We start from the raw sequence: 22,675 nt of genomic DNA, 5'->3' as shown, positions 1-22,675 counted from the left end.
TGTCAAAAGTGTTTTTTTTTTATAAGAAATACAAACTGTCCTCCTGGTGCTGCCTGCATTGATCAGATGAGTGGAACCTTTTTTACAAGGGATTCCAGGGCGTTAAACAAATAGCATTCCTCCTGTAATGTCCTTACTCTGCTGATCCAGCCTTACTTGAATGATCCTGATTTGTACCTGGTCAGGAGTCATTGAGGTCTGTTAGAATTATGATTATTGATTAATTAATCTTTATCAATAATTATAATTAAAAATCATAATTTGACAAAATTAATTTCTTAACCAAAATCCTCATTTATGAATCGAGACCAGAGATGTCTTCTGGTGTTGTAATTGTGGCTCAACGCCTTTGATAATTACAACCGTTAAATACTCAGCAATAATTGATAACTATTACCAAAGATGTCACTGTTTAATCGACCGTTTCTGCCGAAACATGTGGAACTTTTAACCTTATCTTGACTGACGAATCACTCTTGCACAAAATAAACCCAGAAACGCCTTCTGTTTATCTATGTGAATATTTATTAAATCACAGCCTGATACAATCCGTTCTTCTATTTTAATAATCTTCACCTACTCAAACATGCAAAGTTCTACATAAAAGGGGTAAAATATCTAACTGAACAAAATAAAGCAAAACAGCAGTGGGATCAAACCAGCAGTTATGGCAAAAATGATAATATGACAAAAGGGGTGTGGGGGTGAGGATGTAGGGGCGCAGCTCCACTGTAACTCAGTTATACTCAGTCATAAAACTTTCCCCAACTCTGCGAGGTGAGCAGACAAAGAGTTATAAAGCTTTTGGCGGCAAGCTAGCAAGCAGTAAGGTTGAAGACAAAGAAAATGGGGAATTTCACCATGAGGTTATTTTAACAGTCCAGTCTCACAGCGCACCTGCGCTTGTTCTCAGGTGTCCAACAACCCCGCAAAACACACACAAAGATGGGAGCGCAGCTGCCTCCAGACATCAACACGGCACATCAAGGTTTCAATAACAAGGTTACATGCACATATCATTCAGGACACATTAGATTCTAACTAGCGAATCTCATTGCACTAAAACCTCCTGTACCCTGCCCAGACTTTCTAAGAAATAAATAAAAATAAAGGATGGGTTTTACTTTGTTGAAGCCTTCTTTCTCAGCGGAGTTGAGAGCGAATGGAGGGGGGAGTTGGAAGTTACTGTGCGTCCACAGTTAACTTCAGGAAAAGCGGTCAATCTTCGTCCTCTGGCCTCCTTGGCGAAAGGGAAAATATGATCTGACCATCACAGTCGACTAGGACAAAACAAGGTGGCTCCTTGAAACTCCGTGGTTTTTTAGTTACGTGTTAAGCTCACGTCTTCAATCGGCAAAGTGAAATTTCTGGCCTTCTTAGTCCAGAAACCTCTTTTATGAATTCTTCGTTAGCCAACGAGAGAGAATAAATGAAATCCACTCGGGACTCTTCTCCAGGTGCTACTTCAGATGTTGGTGACCGTATCACAGTCTCCAGGTGAGAGCGTATGTTCAAACTGGGCGCCTTCATATATAGCGTCCTGTGACGTCAGACTTGGGGCGCCTCGTCATATCAGTCGCAATGTCCGACAGGATATGTAGGAGCGGACTGTCCTGCATACAAAATGGCCGATGCCGTTGGAAAGGCATAGTGACGTCCAACAATGTGCAGATGGTCCAATATTCAGCAAGCAAGTGGTCCAACAGGTCTGACTCAGACTATGGTTGGAATCATAAATATCTGCTTCATGATGGTTTCAGAACCTTTAAAATCTTCTAGACCAGCAGTTTGACATCAGTTTGATCTTCCCAAGATTATTTTTTTCTTTTTTATTGTTTGTGCAACATAACTTCATCTGATGGTTAATTCTCACCAGAATGTGGTGCAACAAGGTGAAGCTAAGTCAGAGGAAACGTTTCTCTGCTTCTCTGCTCGGCTCTTAGATATGGTGTTAACCTCTGCCGCTTCATCTGATAAAATCACCACAAACCAGTTTAATACCATTGTAACGCGTCCGCAGAGCCATTTTTTGAGCAGAGGAATGGTGATCAACTCAGGGTGAAGAATCCAGTTTCCACATGATGCTTTAGGTTAAACCTTCAAAACATCTTGTTCTTATTTTAAGAAGAAAATGCAGAAGTGAGAGGTGAGCACTGGTCCACACCAGATGTTTTCTGATTGATTTAAAGCTGTCGTATTTCAGTTTGTGGTTTACAGTTTAACCTGTCAGGCTTCCAGGACGACCACAGCTTAGAAACTTATTAGATAAACAATATTTCCACTATTCTGCATAAATATTGATGCAGTTTGTTTGTATTTTTAATATCTGTGAGTTTTCAGGCAGGGATTCTCCAGGATCAGCTGCGACCTTTAATCCGGTCACGTTTTCACTCAGAGCAGAATGGGTCTGTAAACATGCGGTTGACTCAAACCCATTTGATGGAACATCTGACACATGGTGGTTAGTTTCTGACTCCCTCTGAGGCGTCCCTCCTGCTTTGAGAACTTTTTCCATCCCTGAGGCGCCTCATTTTGTTGCTGCGACCGTAGAGAGGCCCCGCGTTCTCTGAAAAAGCACCTGGACGTGGTTTCGGTTGTTCTCACGTGCGGGTCTTTCAGTTTCAATCATCTCGCCCTTTGCATTATGAGGCTTCGCATTAGGTCTACCGGCTGCATTTTATGTAAAACATTGACATATGATTCATTTTACAAGGAAACATTTATGAATGTGGCATTTTAACCTTTTTCTTGAATGTGACTGGTCTGAATGACTTTTCCAAAAAAAATCTTACTTTTCAGCATTACTGATTCAGATTGTCTTTAATAATTTTTTGCCCTACATGAAAATAGCTCTTATATCCAGTCCGAATTAATGCACTTAGGTGGAGCTAAATTGAAATAAAAAGTAAATATCAGAGGTTTTATTATATTTTGCTGCAGGTTTTGACCTTGACGAGTTAAAGGAGCATCAGTTCCCTAGACATCATCCTGCTTCCTAAATCATCAAATGAGGATCTTGTTTTGTTTCAACCATGTGATCCTTATTGTCCCCCTCAGATGAAAGAACATTTGTTAGAATGATTAGAAACAGCCTAGGAACCACCGAGGTTTCAGCGTTTCATGAACTGGAAGCTGCTGGAACATCAATGTCCTTGTCCACAGCTGAGCCAGTTTGTCATTATGGTGAACCTGAGGAGTTTCAGATCAGGAAAGAACCTCCTGATCCAAAGTTGGTACCTTCAAGCTGGACCGAAATGTACAGCTCCATGGATGGACAAGCCAAATGCTGTGTGGAGAAAAGATATATGGTCAGAAGAGACAGAAACTGAGCTGCAAAAACAAGAAAGGTGTTTGAAAGCGTCAGGATGATGCTTTCAAAGCTAAGAACATGGTACCCTCTGAAGCATGGTGGTAGCAGCATCATGCTGTGGGCCTGTGCTGCTGCCAGTGGTGAAGAAGTACTAATTCTGGCTGAAACTTGGTAATGTGTGGGTTTGAAGGACTTGAAATTATTTCATCTTTGAGATAAAAATCTTTATAGCAAATATTTATTGAAAACCAGGATGGTCACAGTTCACTGATGAGTTTCTTGATACATTTTGTTTCAGGGATTTTCTTTCATTTTCTTTTTATAAAGTGCACCTTGGAGAACTTCCTTATTTAAACTTTTCTGTATTAATAACCTGCATCATGTAATTTAAAAACATTAATATTACTGTTGTTAGGTTTATATTATAACCCATATTTAGACAGGACGCTGATCCTAAACACATCAAATCAGGTTTTTGGGTCATCGTTTAGCTTCTGGAAAGTCTAGAGCTCCACCATGTAGAAAACATGTGACCTACGCTCAAAAGCAAGGTTCATGTCTGCAAGATAAAACCGTTTATAGATTAACTCTATCAGTTCTATGAAGAATAGCTCTGAAATATCCAGACAGAATTATACTGTGGCGGTCGAGGTGCAACTTGCAAAAAAACCTCTAGGTAAATATTAGTGGGCATGTATATATATATATATATATATGAGCCTGTGTGGATTAGAGCAAATCCAGAATAAATTCATACGTATGCAGCCAATTCTTGTTTTAAAATCCCTGGCTGCTTCACTCAGGCCTGTCTGCTCGTCTGTCAAGTTATTTTCTTTATTCCTCACTAATCAGGCTATACGTTTAAAGGCTGAAAGCAAAAGATTTCAACATTTTTGTCCCAGCAGTTGAATGGTTAACAAGCAGGTGTGGAATGAAGGTTTCCTCTTTTTTTTGACTCACATTGAGGAGCTTACTGGTTGAATCTGCTTTCTGTGTTGGAGGTCATTATCTCCACTGTGGTTTCCTTCCTAAATCCAAGGACAATATGGGTCTAAACGAGCCACAGATATGACGTTGACATCCGGTTTTCTGTTCCTGAGTTTTCCCTCTGACAGACGGGCGGTAGCCATGGCACCAGACCCCTCAGCCTGTAACAGCTGGTATCCCATCACAGCCTGGATAAAGCAGGAAGACTATCAACACTGGTATCTCTGGAGACCCAGAGAAGTCTTCAAATAATTTGAGTTAATTGGAACACCAATCCACCACAGATCCACCAATTCTACTGTGTTAAGAGTTTCCTCTATCATCAGTTAATGAAACATCAGCAACAGTACTATATTTGATCTGCACCTCAGATGCATCTTCACAGACACAGTGTGGACTTTCTTTCAGTCTCTTTGTTTTCTTCTACTTTAAGTTAGAATGAGTTTATTTGTGTATCTCAACCATTAGCTATTAATGTTGCATTATTAAGCTGGAACTGCCAGTTCTTCCTTTCAACAAACTCTTGGTGTTTGTAATAAAAATCAACAAACCCTTAAGTCCCAGTTCAGCATTTAAACATGTTTTTTGCTTTATATTTGAACTCCATAATGTAACGAATCAGACGGGTTTGCTCTGGGATGTAGAAAGATGTTTGTTCAGGGAAGAAATTGTAAGCTATTTTATAAAACAATACTGTGTGTCAGCTAGTTAACAAACACATAAAAAGATCAAGACAATTAGCCTTTAATCCACTAAGAATGGATGTTACTTAACTGTGCTCTTTCGCAGTGTCTGATTCACAAAACGAACAGTTTGCCAACATCTTTCCTCACTGCTCAAACGTCCCGCTGCAGGGAGCATTGAGACTCTCCTAATCCTCAGCAGACTCTTCAGAGTAATCCATAACCATGGTACATAGTGAGGTTGAGTCTTAGTTACAGTTTATCTGACTTCTGTTTGTTGGGATCTGCATGTAAAGCACCATATGGTCATATTTTTCATAGTTATAAAGATCATATTCTACATTAAACTCATTCACAAAAGAGTCCAGCAAGTTCCTAATGACCACTGGTGAGGAGGACACTACATAATTATGTTTCTATCACAAACAGCACTGGTCTTATAGAATCAGACGCCAGCTGTGGCAGAAAATCGCTGTTTGTGCGCCACCAAAGCTTGAGGAACAAGTCTCCCTTTGTGAGGGCTGTGTAGTTTACATAAATGAGAAAATGTACAATTTGATCTTGATTTTAAATTACACGTAGCAAAAAAGTGGAATCAGTCTCAACAATATTTGTACTATTTATGAACTTTTTTTGTTTGGTGGGCAGTGCACACTCACTCCTAAGGTTAGGTGGAAGGATACTGGAATGAACATCAACTTAATGTGAAGCTTTAACTTCAGATATCTGCTCTGTTGTTTCTTCTACCCATGCTTGTTGATTAATTAAATGTGGGACATCATCTTTAGGCGTTCTGCTGCACAGACATGAAATCAACAGTCGTTTCTGTTTTCTTCAGGGTTCTTGGCAGAAACCTGAAACCGGTTCGAAGACCAACAACATCAACGTCCTCTAAGCTGAAACTGCAAATCATGGATAAATACGAGCTGGCTGTCCAGGCGTCCTACAATAACACCCGGTCTCCTCTTTCTGACAAGATCACCTTTGAACCCCTGTGCAGCAGTACGTCAACGTGAGGAACTCGGAGTCACACAAAGGCTCTGATTATCCCTCTGTACTAAAATATATAAATATAGCTCAGATTGTTAGTTACCCAAATTCTTTATTGATTTATTCCCCTACTGCTGATCAGTTAGGACTGAAACCACAGGAAGTGTTTCAGTTTGACTTTTATGTTTCACCTAATGTTTAACAGCATGCTTTAATGCAACCATCACAGATAAACGTGCCTAATGAAGCGGAGCTAAAACTAGCTGTTGTTTTTTTTGTTTTTTCCTGGGTGAAAAAGCTATAGGTCCTCCACTGCTTTCACTGGCTGGATGCGGATCGTGTATCCAGATAAACATTTCACTGCCGGATGAAATCCAGAGGCAGTATGACAGCAGCTACAGAGTGCAGTGGAGAAAAGGAAAAGATGGAGAAATACTGGTAAGATTTATGTTTTACATCTAATCTCTCTTATCTACAGCAGTGCATTTCTTCTGTTTGCCTCCCGTGTGTATAATGTCAGAATAAGTACATTATTGAGGATCCCTCTTATTATGTTTCTCTTATTCTTGCTTTTTTGCTCAAGATTTTCTATTGTGCTTAGAATAATTGTGAAAAATAGTGACAAATGTGCGCAGCGGTAGAGCACGCGGCCCATCCATAGATAGGCTTCGACCCTCTATGTGGCTGTCCCCTGGTGCCATGGCGACGTCTGCTGCAAGTCTTCCCTCTCCCTTCACTACATTTCCTGTCTGCCTACTTTCAAAGAAAAATGACAAAATAAAGGCCACAAATGCAGTGAAAAACCCAGCCCTCTTTGGAACTTCAATGCTCAGCCGTACTTCACAAGTAACAGCAAGTTGGGTTTTACTTTGTTAGTTTGATTAATATGTTACACAATACAGGTCCTTCTCAAAAAAATAGCATATTGTGATAAAGTTCATTATTTTCCATAATGTAATGATGAAAATTTAACATTCATATATTTTAGATTCATTGCACACTAACTGAAATATTTCAGGTCTTTTATTGTCTTAATATGGATGATTGTGGCATACAGCTCATGAAAACCCAAAATTCCTATCTCACAAAATTAGCATATCATTAAAAGGGTCTCTAAACGAGCTATGAACCTAATCATCTGAATCAACGAGTTAACTCTAAACACCTGCAAAAGATTCCTGAGACCTTTAAAACTCCCAGCCTGGTTCATCACTCAAAACCCCAATCATGGGTAAGACTGCCGACCTGACTGCTGTCCAGAAGGCCACTAATGACACCCTCAAGCAAGAGGGTAAGACACAGAAAGACATTTCTGAACAAATAGGCTGTTCCCAGAGTGCTGTATCAAGGCACCTCAGTGGGAAGTCTGTGGGAAGGAAAAAGTGTGGCAGAAAACGCTGCACAACGATAAGAGGTGACCGGACCCTGAGGAAGATTGTGGAGAAGGGCCGATTCCAGACCTTGGGGGACCTGCGGAAGCAGTGGACTGAGTCTGGAGTAGAAACATCCAGAGCCACCGTGCACAGGCGTGTGCAGGAAATGGGCTACAGGTGCCGCATTCCCCAGACCTGGGCTACAGAGAAGCAGCACTGGACTGTTGCTCAGTGGTCCAAAGTACTTTTTTCGGATGAAAGCAAGTTCTGCATGTCATTCGGAAATCAAGGTGCCAGAGTCTGGAGGAAGACTGGGGAGAAGGAAATGCCAAAATACCAGAAGTCCAGTGTCAAGTACCCACAGTCAGTGATGGTCTGGGGTGCTGTGTCAGCTGCTGGTGTTGGTCCACTGTGTTTTATCAAGGGCAGGGTCAATGCAGCTAGCTATCAGGAGATTTTGGAGCACTTCATGCTTCCATCTGCTGAAAAGCTTTATGGAGATGAAGATTTCATTTTTCAGCACGACCTGGCACCTGCTCACAGTGCCAAAACCACTGGTAAATGGTTTACTGACCATGGTATCACTGTGCTCAATTGGCCTGCCAACTCTCCTGACCTGAACCCCATAGAGAATCTGTGGGATATTGTGAAGAGAACGTTGAGAGACTCAAGACCCAACACTCTGGATGAGCTAAAGGCCGCTATCGAAGCATCCTGGGCCTCCATAAGACCTCAGCAGTGCCACAGGCTGATTGCCTCCATGCCACGCCGCATTGAAGCAGTCATTTCTGCCAAAGGATTCCCGACCAAGTATTGAGTGCATAACTGTACATGATTATTTGAAGGTTGATGTTTTTTGTATTAAAAACACTTTTCTTTTATTGGTCGGATGAAATATGCTAATTTTGTGAGATAGGAATTTTGGGTTTTCATGAGCTGTATGCCACAATCATCCGTATTAAGACAATAAAAGACCTGAAATATTTCAGTTAGTGTGCAATGAATCTAAAATATATGAATGTTAAATTTTCATCATTACATTATAGAAAATAATGAACTTTATCACAATATGCTAATTTTTTGAGAAGGACCTGTAATTGTTTAGATGTTTGGATGTTTTAGATTTTACCTTCTTATGTTGAGCTCAAAGTGTGAGTTCACAAGCTGTCGATTGCAACGCTGTGAAATATTCAGAAAAAGCCCACAGTTTCTTCTTAACATGAGCAGTTCATTCATCAAAACTTTCACCCAGTCTAACCACATTTAGCCGTAGGACTGATGTGTTTTTTAGTCAAATCATCCAAGAGCGCTCACACCTAAGCTCCCTTTATATTTCATTTCTGCATCTTTCTTTGTTTAACTTGTCATACCCCGACATAAAACACTGTAGTGTTGTGTGACCACCAGCAGGTTCTACTCAGGGTCAGATTTATTAAGGTTTGATAAGGCTTATAGTCTTCACTGCGACTGTTTCAGGCTTAAATGGTTGTCTCATAACAAAAATAGTGCTGTGAGCTCTTTCTGCTTCCTGGAAAAAGAGGTAGTAATCATAGCAGCAATTTACTGTGTGTCTTTGTTTTGCATCAGAAAAAACTTCCTCTTTTTTATGTTATTCCATGAAACTTCCTAGCAGGGCTAACGGAAGGAAGTTGATGTATTTTTGGATTTGCGGGCAGTATCTGCGACCAGTATCTGCGACCATCTTAAGATTTTCTAGTGAATTGGTTACTAATACTTCCTTATAACTGTGTCAGTTAGATGTCCAGATTATGTCTAATCAAAAGGTGGATGCTCTTCATAGGTCTGTAGCCGATTAGTGCTTATAACAGTGAGCTTTGTCAGTGAGCACCACATGAAATCTTGCTGCTTTTCCAAACTGAAATTAGAACATGGTTCAGAGTGATATGTTTCCAAGGTTAGAAATCCAGCAGTTAAGGCGAAGGGAATGTGTTCGGGATTATAATCAGAAACAGGAGTCATCAGAGAAAACTTGGCACCAATCCTCTGTTGTCCACCCTTGTATTTTCTTGGGACCTAAAGTTGTCCTCACGCATGGACAATGTTCAGAAAAAGGTTCAGCAGAGACTTAATTCTCTCTGTGTCTGTCTTCGTCCATCTCAGTGTAGTTTGGCTCATCCTCAAAACAAGGCAGGTCCAGACTGCAACGAAGAATTAGGTCTGTAGAGAGGATCCTCAGAGGTGACCTTCCCTCCATCCAGGACCTGTCCAAGTCTGGGATCAGGAAAAGGGAAGCTAACATCTCTGCAGATCCCACACATCCTGCACACAAACTGTTTCGATTTTTGCCTTCAGGTCGGCGCTACAGAGCGCTGTTTGCTAAAACGAGCCACCACAGACACGGTTTCTACCTCCAGGCTGTCTGATGAACAGTCAGGGTACTCAGATCCATAGCAGGCATATTTGCACTGATTCAACCTTGTCTTCCACTTTTGTAAAAACATTACATATACATACTTACAAAAACAAACTATATTTCCCACCAGTTTTTAGATATTCATATAAATTCAATAGATATTCATTAAAATGTCTGTACATTGAGACCAAGAGGAACCTACGGAGCCCACAAGGGGACATGGGGGAATTTTATTTTCTTTTGTGTTCGCTTGCAATACTTTTTGCGTTCTCACGCAATAGTCTTTGTGTTATCTCACAGTACTTTGTGGGATAGTTTCCAAACCAGATAACTGCAAAAATGGAACAGACTGATTGCTGCATGATGTGTACTTTTTGCACGCCATTAGTGCTTTTGTTTTTATAGTGATTTGAACGGTTCTTCTTATTCCGAGCATTTTATTGCATTGTTGACTGCATGTTAACCTGCATATGACAAATAAACCATACCAATGCGATATCAGTGCTGTTTGTTTTGTGAGCAGTTTGTCATCTGCTGCTGCTGGTTCATAATGCACAGCTTTCTCAAGGTGATTAACAAGTTTTGCGAGCAAACCCAAATGTATTGCGTGGGGACGCAATAGAAAAAAATTCCCCCATGTCCCCTCGTGGGATGCATAGGAATCAAAGTCAAATTCTTTGTTTGTGTGAATACTTTTGGCCAATAAAGCTGCTTCTATTATACTTTCTGTAGCATTGCAGCCTGTCCTTAATGTTTATCTTGAGCGGGAGTTCCTTCCTGGTTGTCCTTCTTGTCTTACACCAACCTGCTGCCAATGTTTGGCAAGCTCTGCATTGGTGGCAACACCATTCTGGACGGCTTTAATCAGAAGGCGATTTTCCAGGTTCTCTCTGGGCCCTCATGGACACCCTCATGGACACCCTGAAGCCTTCTCCTCAATGCATGAAGTTCGTGATGATCCAGGAAACTGTTCTTTCAGCTGCAACATTTTCACCATTCAGTTTCCTGCATGTGAGGCTATTTTGATGTGAAGTGATGAAAGCTGCAGATTGTCGTTGGACGAAACCTTTGCTTACACAGGAGGACAATGGTGTCAAAGGCACCTGCCCTTCTTTTGAACAACCCCAACTCTAATGAAGCTGGGAGGTTATGTAAAACGTAAATTAAAACAGAAAACAATGATTTCCATCCGGGAGGAGCTCGGAGTAGAGCCGCTGCTCCTCCACATTGAGAGGAGCCAGTTGAGGTGGCTCGGGCATCTATACCGGATGCCTCCTGGACGCCTTCCTCGGGAGGTGTTCCAGGCACGTCCCACCGGGAGGAGGCCCAGGGGACGGCCCAGGACACGCTGGAGGGACTATGTCTCTCGGCTGGCCTGGGAACGCCTTGGGCTCCCCCTGGAGGAGCTGGAGGAGGTGTCTGGAGAGAGGGACGTCTGGGCGTCTCTGCTGAGTCTGCTGCCCCCGCGACCCGGTCCTGGATAAGAGGAAGACGACGAACGAACGAACAATGATTTCCAAATCCTTTTTCAACCTACACTACCGGTCAGAAGTGTTAGATTCACTTTCCTAACTTAATGGGTCTCTTTATTTTCATGAATATTTGAATTGTAGATTCTCACCCAAGGCAACAAAGCTATGAATGAACACACATGGAATTATTTAGTGAACTAAAAATGTGAAATAACTCCAAACATTTTATATTTTAGATTCTTCAAAGTAGCCATCCATTGCTTTTATCACTGCTTTGCTCTCTTGGCGTTCTCTCCATGAGATTCATGAGGTGGTCACCTGAAGTGGTTTTCCAAAGAGTCTTGAAAGAACTTCCCAGAGGTTCACAGAGAGACGGCCAAAGGTTAATAATTCAGTCACCACAGCAAAGGGTGGCTTTGAAATGTAAAACATATTTAAAGCTATTTAACAATTGTTCGTTTGCTACATAATTCCATATGTGTTCATTCACAGTTTTGATGCGTTCAGTGAGAATCTACGTACAATGTAAATAGTAAAAAGAAATAAAGAAAACCATTAAATGAGAAAGGGTCCCGGCGGTGGTTCCCCTGGTGTTCCTGTGCTTTGGGGGGCCTTTAGATGTCTGTGGCTCGGATCTCCTCAGTGTCCGTCCAGGGACCATGGGGCAGGTCTGTGGGTCCTCAAACTCCCTATTGCATATTTTTGTGGAGAAACCTTGTATACAAAAGCGCGTCCACACCCATACTCACAGGTGTTAAGCTTCAGGTGTTGACAGATACACAGATGTTCTATATTAGGCTGCACCTCTCACTAAGTACATTTTACATTCATAAGTACCGTGTACTATTTTGTTAAAAAAAACAGCTGCAGGTGTATAAGCAAGCAGGGTGTAATCTTGTATTCTCTTCATCCTTCTTTCTCTCCTCCACTCTTTCCTCCTTTTGTCCCCTTTTTCCCTTTTGCCCCATCTCTCTCTTTTTCGAGCTTCTTTTTTCCTTTTCATTTCAGTCTCCGTGTCCGTAACAATTGAAATATTCCCAAAGACGTTTATAATAAAGTTTCTTTTATAAATATCAAGCAGAGCTTTAAAGCATTAGCTGTGATGCTCCGCTTGGGAAAGTAAATCTGTTGGGCAATTTCTTGGCAATCAGACAACAATTCTGAGTGATTCTCTGCCGGACAAGACACGGTAAAAAAAGTTACAAAAGCCATCATCTGTGATGGTGTCTTAGTGCCCATGGTATGGGCACTAAGACACCTGGCATGTCTGTGAAGGCACCATTAATGTTGAAAGGTACATACCGGTTCTGGAGCAACATCTGCTGCCATCTAAACAACGTCCAGGGTTCTCACCAGCGCAGTTCAGCATTGTGGACCACTGCGCTGAAAGTTGTCAACATTACGCTTAAATTAGACTGACTGGACTCCTTCCGTGTGGTTTTTATGTCAGCTATAGCAGATGTGCTGTGTCTTCCCGCTTCCTTTCACCCTATGACCTTGTGTGAGCATGAAGAAAAGCCTTCCAATGGCTCCATGATTTCAGCCTAACATTGACACATATTGATAGTTATTATGGTAACTATTCGCCATCTATAATGTGCATTTCCATGGAAATGCCTACATTACATGAAACATTCTCTTTAGTGGGTTGTAGTCCAGCAAATCTTAAAGGATTATGAAGTACTTTGTAGTAAATTCATTTGGATCAAGTCACAATGTGAACTCTCAGGGCAAATACTTTGTAGGGCGTGAGTTTGTAAAACACAATGAATGAGTCATTACCAGTGATTTATGATCATGCGTACATCGTACAAGCGTACAAGCAGACACAGAAAGCATGACTCAGCTATGATGAACCGGACAAGGAGGAAAGGTGTGGATTTAGCTAAGGTATGTCTCAATTATTTTCAGGAGCTGGAAAAACGTGAGAAGAGCTTTTATCTCGAGAACCTGGAGAAAGATGTGGAGTACTGCGTGCAGGTGGACATCAAAACTCGTGTAAACAAGAACACCCTGCCGTCTGGGTGGAACTGCAGCTTCACCAGCATTCCAGAACCAAAAACTGGTAAGCTGGACCTCCAGGAGTGATTGTGCTTGACTTCTGTTGGAATGAGGTGTCTAGGCATTCAGATTAGAGCACAAAAATAAAAGTAAAACCCTTCCCTTTGTGATGTGAAAGCATCAATCTGGCATTTCCAGTCTAACAGAATTCCTCGTCGTTTTATGTGTTTGCCTTCAGGAATGTTGGTTTTAGTCATCGTAACAGCTCTTTTGATTTTTTTGCTGATTGTCCTGACAATGGGAATCTTCTGCCTGCACTACACCGGATTCCTGTGTAAGCTGAAGGAAATGCCCACAGCCCTCATGGTGAGATAATGATTAATCTGACTATATCTTTGGCTGAAGCCCATTTTTGATTACTGTGTTCCATTTAATAGGACCAAACTTTTCCTGTTTTAGTTCAGGTAGGATTTGTGAAAATATAATTTTTTTACTTTCTTCAGATTCAGAAGTTTACATACATTGCCTTAGTATTTGGTAGAAATGCCTTTTAAACTATATAACTTGGGTCAAACGTTTTGGGTAACCCTCCACAAGGTTCTCACAAGAGTTTGCTGGAACTTCGGCCCATTCCTCTTGACAGAACTGGTGTACCTGGGTCAGGTTTCTAGGCTCACACACACTTTTATAGCTCCACACCAAATGTTCTATGGGACTGAGATCAGGTCTTTGTGAATAATGGACTTAATTGTCCTTCAGCAACTTTGTAACTAATTTAGCTGTGTGCGTTCCTTTATTGGACTGGTCTCCTCAGTAGCAAACACCCCACTACGTGATGCTGTCACCCCCGTACCTTACAGTTGGGATGGGGTTTTCAGTCTTACATTCGTCCACATTTTTCATACAAATGTAATGAAGGTCATTAAGGCCAAATATATAAATTGTAGTTTATTCAGACCATAGGACATGTCTTTGTCCACTAGTGTATTTACAAACTGTAATCTCTTTCTTTGCTCCTCCTCGTCCTCTCTTAGTGTGTTTTCAGCCTGTGTCAGAGCAGGACAGGTGATGATGGCTGGATCAGAGATGTTCACAAGTCATCTTTTAAGTCCAAGTCAAGTCTGTAGCCACTAAAATAAACATTTTCTTATCAAATCCCCAACATATAGTTCACTTCTAACTCTGCATTTCTGTAGGTTAGGAATCCAACCCTTTACTGATTGTCATTTGAACCAAATTATTGAAAGAACATTTAATATTTATCATTCAATCTTTTACATCCCATAATAAGCCACCAACGTCACTGGCTAATAATCAAGTGCATCCTTTCACAGTAAAACATGCACAGCAGTTACAGTCTGAAGCTTAAAACCGACTTCCTTTCATTCTTCAGTACATGAGATTAAAACTGTTACTGAGACTCGAGTCTCAGACCACGAGTCCAAGTCAAGTCTAAATTCAGTCTGTAGTCATGCTGTTTATACTTGCTGTGTGATCCGATGAAGGTGGCACCTTCAGGAATCTGGAAATTGTACCCAAGGCAGAACCAGACCTGTGGAGCTCAACGATTCTCCTTCAGAGATATTAGCTGGTTTATTTAGATTGGTCCATGATGTCAAACAAGGAAGAATTTAACTCCATAATTGTGAATCAACTTACAGGTCCTTCTCAAAATATTAGCATATTGTGATAAAGTTCATTATTTTCCATAATGTCATGATGAAAATTTAACATTCATATATTTTAGATTCATTGCACACTAACTGAAATATTTCAGGTCTTTTATTGTCTTAATACGGATGATTTTGGCATACAGCTCATGAAAACCCAAAATTCCTATCTCACAAAATTAGCATATTATTAAAAGGGTCTCTAAACGAGCTATGAAACTAATCATCTGAATCAACGAGTTAACTCTAAACACCTGCAAAAGATTCCTGAGGCCTTTAAAACTCCCAGCCTGGTTCATCACTCAAAACCCCAATCATGGGTAAGACTGCCGACCTGACTGCTGTCCAGAAGGCCACTATTGACACCCTCAAGCAAGAGGGTAAGACACAGAAAGAAATTTCTGAATGAATAGGCTGTTCCCAGAGTGCTGTATCAAGGCACCTCAGTGGGAAGTCTGTGGGAAGGAAATGCCAAAATGCCAGAAGTCCAGTGTCAAGTACCCACAGTCAGTGATGGTCTGGGGTGCCGTGTCAGCTGCTGGTGTTGGTCCACTGTGTTTTATCAAGGGCAGGGTCAATGCAGCTAGCTATCAGGAGATTTTGGAGCACTTCATGCTTCCATTTGCTGAAAAGCTTTATGGAGATGAAGATTTCATTTTTCAGCACGACCTGGCACCTGCTCACAGTGCCAAAACCACTGGTAAATGGTTTACTGACCATGGTATCACTGTGCTTAATTGGCCTGCCAACTCTCCTGACCTGAACCCCATAGAGAATCTGTGGGATATTGTGAAGAGAACGTTGAGAGACTCAAGACCCAACACTCTGGATGAGCTAAAGGCCGCTATCGAAGTATCCTGGGCCTCCATAAGACCTCAGCAGTGCCACAGGCTGATTGCCTCCATGCCACGCCGCATTGAAGCAGTCATTTCTGCCAAAGGATTCCCGACCAAGTATTGAGTGCATAACTGTACATGATTATTTGAAGGTTGACGTTTTTTGTATTAAAAACACTTTTCTTTTATTGGTCGGATGAAATATGCTAATTTTGTGAGATAGGAATTTTGGGTTTTCATGAGCTGTATGCCAAAATCATCCGTATTAAGACAATAAAAGACCTGAAATATTTCAGTTAGTGTGCAATGAATCTAAAATATATGAATGTTAAATTTTCATCATGACATTATGGAAAATAATGAACTTTATCACAATATGCTAATATTTTGAGAAGGACCTGTATGAGAAGTTTGCAAAGCCATGACATCATCATCAATATTATTAAAGTGCCTGTCACACACTTTTTCCACAAATGTAGAAATACAAAGAAAGCATGTATATATTAAAGGAACTGCAGTAATTGACATGATATTAGGATTAAAGACATGATAAAAGACAATTGTGACACAAAATAAGCATATTTCAATGTTAAATTTTGCAAGTCCAAAGTTGCTCGAAATTACTTCTAAGGGGAAGTCTCCTGTCATTCATTGTGTGAGCATCAATAATAAACGGTTCAGATAGAAGCCAAGTTGCGTTAAAAACAGCGTTAATATGGTGAAACTTTGCATTGCTGGTGGTGGCAGCAATACTACAACATCAGCCGTTAGTTGTTGCTTAGTTTGCTGTATTTAATATTTAATTGCTCGGTTTATAATGCTTTAGTTAACCCAGTAACTGATCTAATTGATCTAATGTTAAATGCTAATTTATACACATGTATATATGAATATATGTGTGTATTTCAATTCAATTCAATTCAATTCAAAAATACTTTATTAATCCCGAAGGGAAATTAAATGTTGTTGTAGCTCATATTATGAGTGTTTCTTCAAAGAGCCGTTGTAGATGCTGATGGCTGTGGGCAGGAAGGATCTCCTGTAGCGCTCCGTCTTACAGCAGATCTGAAGAATCCTCTGACTGAAGACACTCTGTTGTTGTAGGACAGTCTCATGAAGAGGATACTCAGGGTTCTCCATAATGTTCTTCATTTTATGAAGAATCCGTCTTTCCACAATGATGTCCAGAGGTTCCAGAGGAGTCCCCAGAACAGAACCAGCCTTCTTTATCAGCTTGTTGAGCTTTTTTAAGTCCCTGGTTCTGATGCTGCTTCCCCAGGAGATGATGGTAGAAGAGATCACACTTTCCACAACAGACTTATAGAAGATATGCAGCATCTTGCTGCAAACACCAAAGGACCTAAGCTTCCTCAAGAAGTACAGTCTGCTCTGTCCCTTCTTGTAGATGGCTTCACAGTTGCATCTTTATTAATATAGCGAGATCTAATCTATCTTTAGTAAATCATTTAGAAAATCCAGATGTTGTGCTGGTTCTGTTTCCTGGTGGTGCGGTTTGATTCATGTATATTGTCTCTGGCTGTGCTCCGGCACCTGGCAAAAATAGACTCTGGTCCAATTAGGTGGAAGTCCGCACGCCACAGCACTGGTGCTCTGTCATCTGATGACCGCTGACTTTCTTCTCCTGACTCTGCGTCTCTCTGATAGTGACTGAAATTATATCAAAAGAAATATCAGATTCTTCGATGCTGTCTGTTTTGCTGCCGTTGTAGCAGGGGTCAGTTTACGTGAGGGGGTTCCCCTGCTACGTCATAAAACAGCGCAACAAAATCACAAAGGAGTACTCTGGAAATGCCTTTTTAGTGACATTTATGACCATTTATTTCAACAACTGTTCATTTCAGCAGCATAATTATACATTTTTAAATACTTTATCAATGTTTCCTTTCCATAAATGTGATTGGATTTATTAAAATTTTATATCACAGGCACTTTAAAGCATAATAATCTTATATGTAAACTTGAGAATTTGAAGAAAGTAATAACAAATGTCTTAAAAGTCTCTGATTATTCTGGCATTTAGGAAAATGAAACAATTCTGGTAACTCTGTCTGACCTTTAATGGTTTTGTCTGATTTAGTATCAAACTGTGAGAAAATAAGGTTTGATTTATTATTTACAGTCTGTCGAACCATCTGGTAAATGTTGGCATTAATGATAATCCAAATGGTCATCCATGACAGTTTCTAATTTACCTGTTTTATGACCTTAAACCACCTTAGCTGACCCGCTGATCACTGCAGAACAACAACATCCCACAGAACCACATCTGCGGAGATGCTCTGACCCAAATGTCTAACCACAGTTTGCTTCTTGTTAAAGTTCCCTTTTCTTATTCCTCTTTCTCTCACTTTAGTTCATTTTGTGCCCAGACTACGTCTTAACCCCAAACAACATGGTCTTGAACCAGGTCACCATCATCTCCCAACCAGTAAAATCTAGGAACTGTCCAATAATGTCTCATCCTTCCAACGGGGCATCTAACTCAGAGGACGAAGATGGTGAAGAGGAAGATGCAGCAAATTTGTACATGGACAGAAATGCAGAACTTTCTTCAGGTAGAGGTTCCCACCAGGACTCTGCTAATGCTAGTGTGAACCCGGGCGAGGATGTGAGGATGGATTCTGGTAGTTTCACGGAGAAGCAGCCTGCAGTGTTGGAGGAACAGCAGGTGGAGTCAGGTCATTGTGAGGCCAAAGCAGTGCAGGATTCCTTCATGCACGATGGAAATCAATCTGGACCTCAGGTACGAGTGATGGTTCAAGAGGAGGAAATGAAGACAGGGACTCAGGACGTCTCTGGGGATGTCAACCTATTCTCGGTCACCTTCGCCTCAATGGCCACATGTGATGAAGGTGAGATAGAAGAGGAGGATGACTCAGAAAACTCTTCCACAAACTTCCTAAGAATATACACCCTGAAACCTCTGAGCCAGATGGATTCTCAGTGTGAACAGGATGATCCGGTATCTGCACCATTAAGGCATGCCTCAGAGGAGAACTTCACAGAGTCTGGATATGATGGCAAATGTGCAGACTCCTGGATGGATTGCAAGGAGGAGGAGGAATTATCTGAGTATCTGACACACAAATAAAACATCTGTGGTACTGTATGTTGTAACAGTAGCAGATCTGAAGGTTCGTTTCTGTTTCTACAACTTTGTCTGTGAACCAAAGCACTGGACGAAGGTCTGCAGTCATTTCTTTTCCTTTGTGTGCTTTCAAACTGACGAAGTCCACAGTATGATGTCTGAAATAGTTATCCAAAACATGGATGGTAGTTTGTGGTCTCTGTAAGGTCTTTATGTGTGTACTGAAAAAGCAGTGGTCTCTCTTGTAAATGTGAGTTTTTAAGCATTAACAAAACTTCCCTAGAGAGAGTAACAGGGTCCTCAATCAGTGTAAACTGAGGTTATTTTCCTCTGAGGAGGCTTTCATCTAACAGGTGCATGTTAAGATAGAGGTCTTTGAATTCACATTTAGTCAGCCAACAGCTGCGCATTCATATTTACTCTGTTAACTCCTGCTCTCTTACTGCAAGCCATCTGTACCTAAGAGTCAGGAAAATCAGCTGGAATCCCACCTATGTCAGTGTTGAAATCCAATATGGCGACCAGGAAGATAAACAAATGATAGCTGCAAACATCTTGTTTACATCCAGCATCAGAAGGTGCACAAAGTTTACTAAACTCTTCATGGGCTTGGAGGTTCACCTGGAGAATGATGCTGATCAAACAGCCTCATATAGCTTAATTTTAGGTAGTAACTCAGTTGAGAAACAGGTTTACAATGAGCTAAAATAACTTCTTGCCTCGGTAAGAAAGATGCTGACATCTGATCTATTAGAATTTCTCCTTTTTTTTTTCAACCTCACTTCAACAAGTGTTCAGTCTATTACGGGTAACACACTGACTTCCGTTAACTACCACACAGAACCCCAATACAAAAACCAACCATCCCAATAAGGTGGTTGTGACGTGGTCCTCAGGTCTGTGTTCTGATCTATGAGGAAAGGTAATTTTACAGACATCTACCATAAATACCATTAAACTACTCTTCATAGGAGCATTATCTAAAGTGAGTTTGTCAGATTCTATGCTGATGATACATTTGTGCAAACACATAATCCAGCCGTAACGGATCCAATGTGGATTTCGGATGGGCATCAGTGCTCCAAGTTTTATCAGTGTCTGTATTTCCTGTCCTTCATTTCATGTTTTTGTTCATATTTCATGTTTTAGGATCAGCTAGTTTATGTTGTGACCAAATAAACCTGCTTAGTGCCTCAGAAATAAGACAAATGTTTATCTGCTTCACCTGTTTTACAGGTGAAAATGTGCTAAGATGCAAAATTAAAAATCTGTGAAAGTTTTCACTCCGTGTCCAGTGTGTCCTTATTGTTTGTGAGATTTGTTGATTTAAAGAATCAGTGAACTTTCTTAAATCTAAGGTTTAATGTATCTGAATGTTATCAGATATTCAAACGAGGGAACCTGTGTTAAGAAACCATTACATTGTGAAACCAATATATTCCTCAGAAGGCCTTGGGATAATCCTTCAACCTTAGATGACAAACAGCTCATGACACATCACCATGTGTTGTTATACATTCGCCAGAAACTAAACCAAAAGGAAATGTGTTCTGGGATAACCTCCCTGTAGGCTCAGATTGGTATCAGTTCAAAAGTGTTATTTCCTGCCATATAAAATCTGAACATTTTAACCACAAAACCTTTTTAGTTTGGGAATTGTTTGCATATAACTTTTTTATTTCCATCAGTACGGGTTAAAAACTGTTTCTATCCACTTTGTTTTTTTGTGAAACTTTTGTAATTCTTTACTATCAGGATGTCCACAAAATGCAGTTAAAAGCCTTCAGCTGATTCAAAATGCTGCAGCAAGAGTTCTGATGAAAATTTAAAAGATATATATATATTTCTCCTATTTTAGCTTCCCTTCATTGGCTCCCTGTTAAATCCAGAATAGAATTTAAAATTCTCCTCCTCACATATAAAGCCCTTAATGATCTAGCTCCATCATACATCAGAGATCTGATTATTCCATATGTTCCTAACAGAGCACTTCGTTTTCAGACTGCAGGTTTACTGGTGGTTCCTAGATTCTCTAGAAGTAGAATGGGAGGCAGATCCTTTAGTTATCAGGCTCCTCTCCTGTGGAACCAGCTCCCAGTTTTAGTCTGTGAGGCAGACACCCTGTCTACTTTTAAGGCTAGGCTTAAAACTTTCCTTTTTGATAAAGCTTATAGTTAGAGTGGCTTAGTTTACCAGGGAGGGAGCCTTCCTCACTCTCTGTTGGTTTCCAATGGTTATGATCAGTCTGACAGAGAGAGGTATCCCAATCCTTGTGGTTTTTAGTATAACAATGACCATCAGAGGGACCCTTTGTGGGGCGCCTTGAGACGACATTGTTGTAAATAAGCGTCGTTTAACTAAATAATCTGAACTGAAACTATCTGTGTAGTTATGCTGCTATAGGCTTAGACTGCTGGAGGACATAACGACCACTTTCACCCTCTTCGCTACATTCTCCACTTTCCAATTTTGCATTATTTGCTGTTATTTCAGCTTTTAACTTTGTTCTCTCTTTTCTCTTCCTAGAAGCTAACTCTGTGTCTACCTGTGACACCTTCCTGGAGAGGGGAATCGTCCGAGCTTCTGCTGGCAACAACTTAATGCTCACCTTCTACCAATGATCCACATAGCCCTGCCTTTTAGTGTTTAACCCTTTCTCTCTCCTAGACATGGCGATTGACTGAGCTTAACTGTAACTAATTATATGTGCTCTCTTTCAGACTCTCAACTTGAAAACTGGCTCAGAGTTTATCTGTTCTTTCTTTCTAGGTGAAACGACTAAAGGAGCTACATCCATTAACATTTACTTTTCCTTCCCATAGAAAGTACTCCTGGATCAGTGCTTCTTGTTCTTTTTGTGTCTCTGCTCTGTTCTCTCAAACTCCCAGTCGTTCGTGGCAGATGGCCGCTCATACTGAGCCTGGTTCTGCTGGAGGTTTCTTCCTGTTAAAAGGGAGTTTTTCCTCTCCACTGTCGCTACATGCATGCTCAGTATGAGGGATTGCTGCAAAGTCAACGCCAGTGACTGTCCACTGTCTCTACATGCTCATCCAGGAGGAGGGAATGCTGCAAAGTCACTGACTGGATGCAATCTGCTGGGTTTCCTTAGATAGAAAAACTTTTTATCCAATTTGAATAAATAACTGAATCTGATTGCACTGTTCAATGATTAGGATTAATTGGAATGTATAAACCTGACTGTTGTGAAGTGCCTTGTGTTGTGAATTGGAGCTATATAAATAAAACTGGATTGAATTGAATTGAACTTTAGAAAACTTCAGAGCACTAATAAAAGAATTTTCCATTACAGGTGCATAATTAAATAAAGAAATTAACCTTTAAATGTCCTATTAAATATTTTTGTTGTACCATTTATTTATTTATTGCATCATTAAATATACCAATAAGAAGTCAGAATATGGATATAGAGCTTTAGATTAAAAAATAAAGTAACAACATTGACATGATTACGTTTCATCGTTTTACTGACAAATCGATCAGAAAAGCTGTTTCGGGGGAACACATCTTCGCAGGGGAACAGAATTACGTAAAAGACCAGATTTCCTGAAAAGTAAAATCATCAACTGAAAGGCTGTGATGAAGCATTGTTAGGAAGATCAGGAGTTTTGGGTGGGTTGGGGATGTAAAGGCTCAGAATATAGGTTTGTCACAGTTTCAGTACAGTTCAACAGTACCATGTTCAATTTGAAGAGAGCCTTGTGTTGTACACGGATGGGTCCAAAGATCCAAACAGTGGCAGGACAGGGGCTGCAGTATATATACCGGAATATAATGTTATGATTATAAGAACATCAGATCATCTTGCAGTGTCGAAATTATTGCTATCTTAATAGCATTAACTAGTTACTT

The 22,675-nt window shown here is 40.6% G+C and overlaps 1 protein-coding gene across 2 annotated transcripts in view; it reads left to right on the top strand.

Annotated features, from left to right (window-relative positions):
• Window positions 1–20,088, top strand: part of LOC124871828 (interferon lambda receptor 1-like) — a 30,819-nt gene extending 10,731 nt beyond the window's left edge. For both annotated transcript variants that reach the window (XM_047371411.1, XM_047371413.1), the window contains exons 4-8: window positions 5,819–5,982; window positions 6,269–6,408; window positions 13,101–13,254; window positions 13,429–13,556; window positions 18,071–20,088. In XM_047371411.1, coding sequence (XP_047227367.1) covers window positions 5,819–5,982; window positions 6,269–6,408; window positions 13,101–13,254; window positions 13,429–13,556; window positions 18,071–18,808 — 1,324 coding nt within the window. In that variant the 3' untranslated portion in view covers window positions 18,809–20,088. The remainder of the gene's footprint in view (window positions 1–5,818; window positions 5,983–6,268; window positions 6,409–13,100; window positions 13,255–13,428; window positions 13,557–18,070) is intronic.
• The last annotated feature ends 2,587 nt before the right edge of the window (window positions 20,089–22,675 follow it).

This window comes from Girardinichthys multiradiatus, chromosome 7 (genome assembly GCF_021462225.1).
Source record: "Girardinichthys multiradiatus isolate DD_20200921_A chromosome 7, DD_fGirMul_XY1, whole genome shotgun sequence".
Classification (NCBI taxonomy): Eukaryota; Metazoa; Chordata; class Actinopteri; order Cyprinodontiformes; family Goodeidae; genus Girardinichthys; species Girardinichthys multiradiatus.
This window is presented reverse-complemented; position numbering and strand designations above follow the sequence as displayed.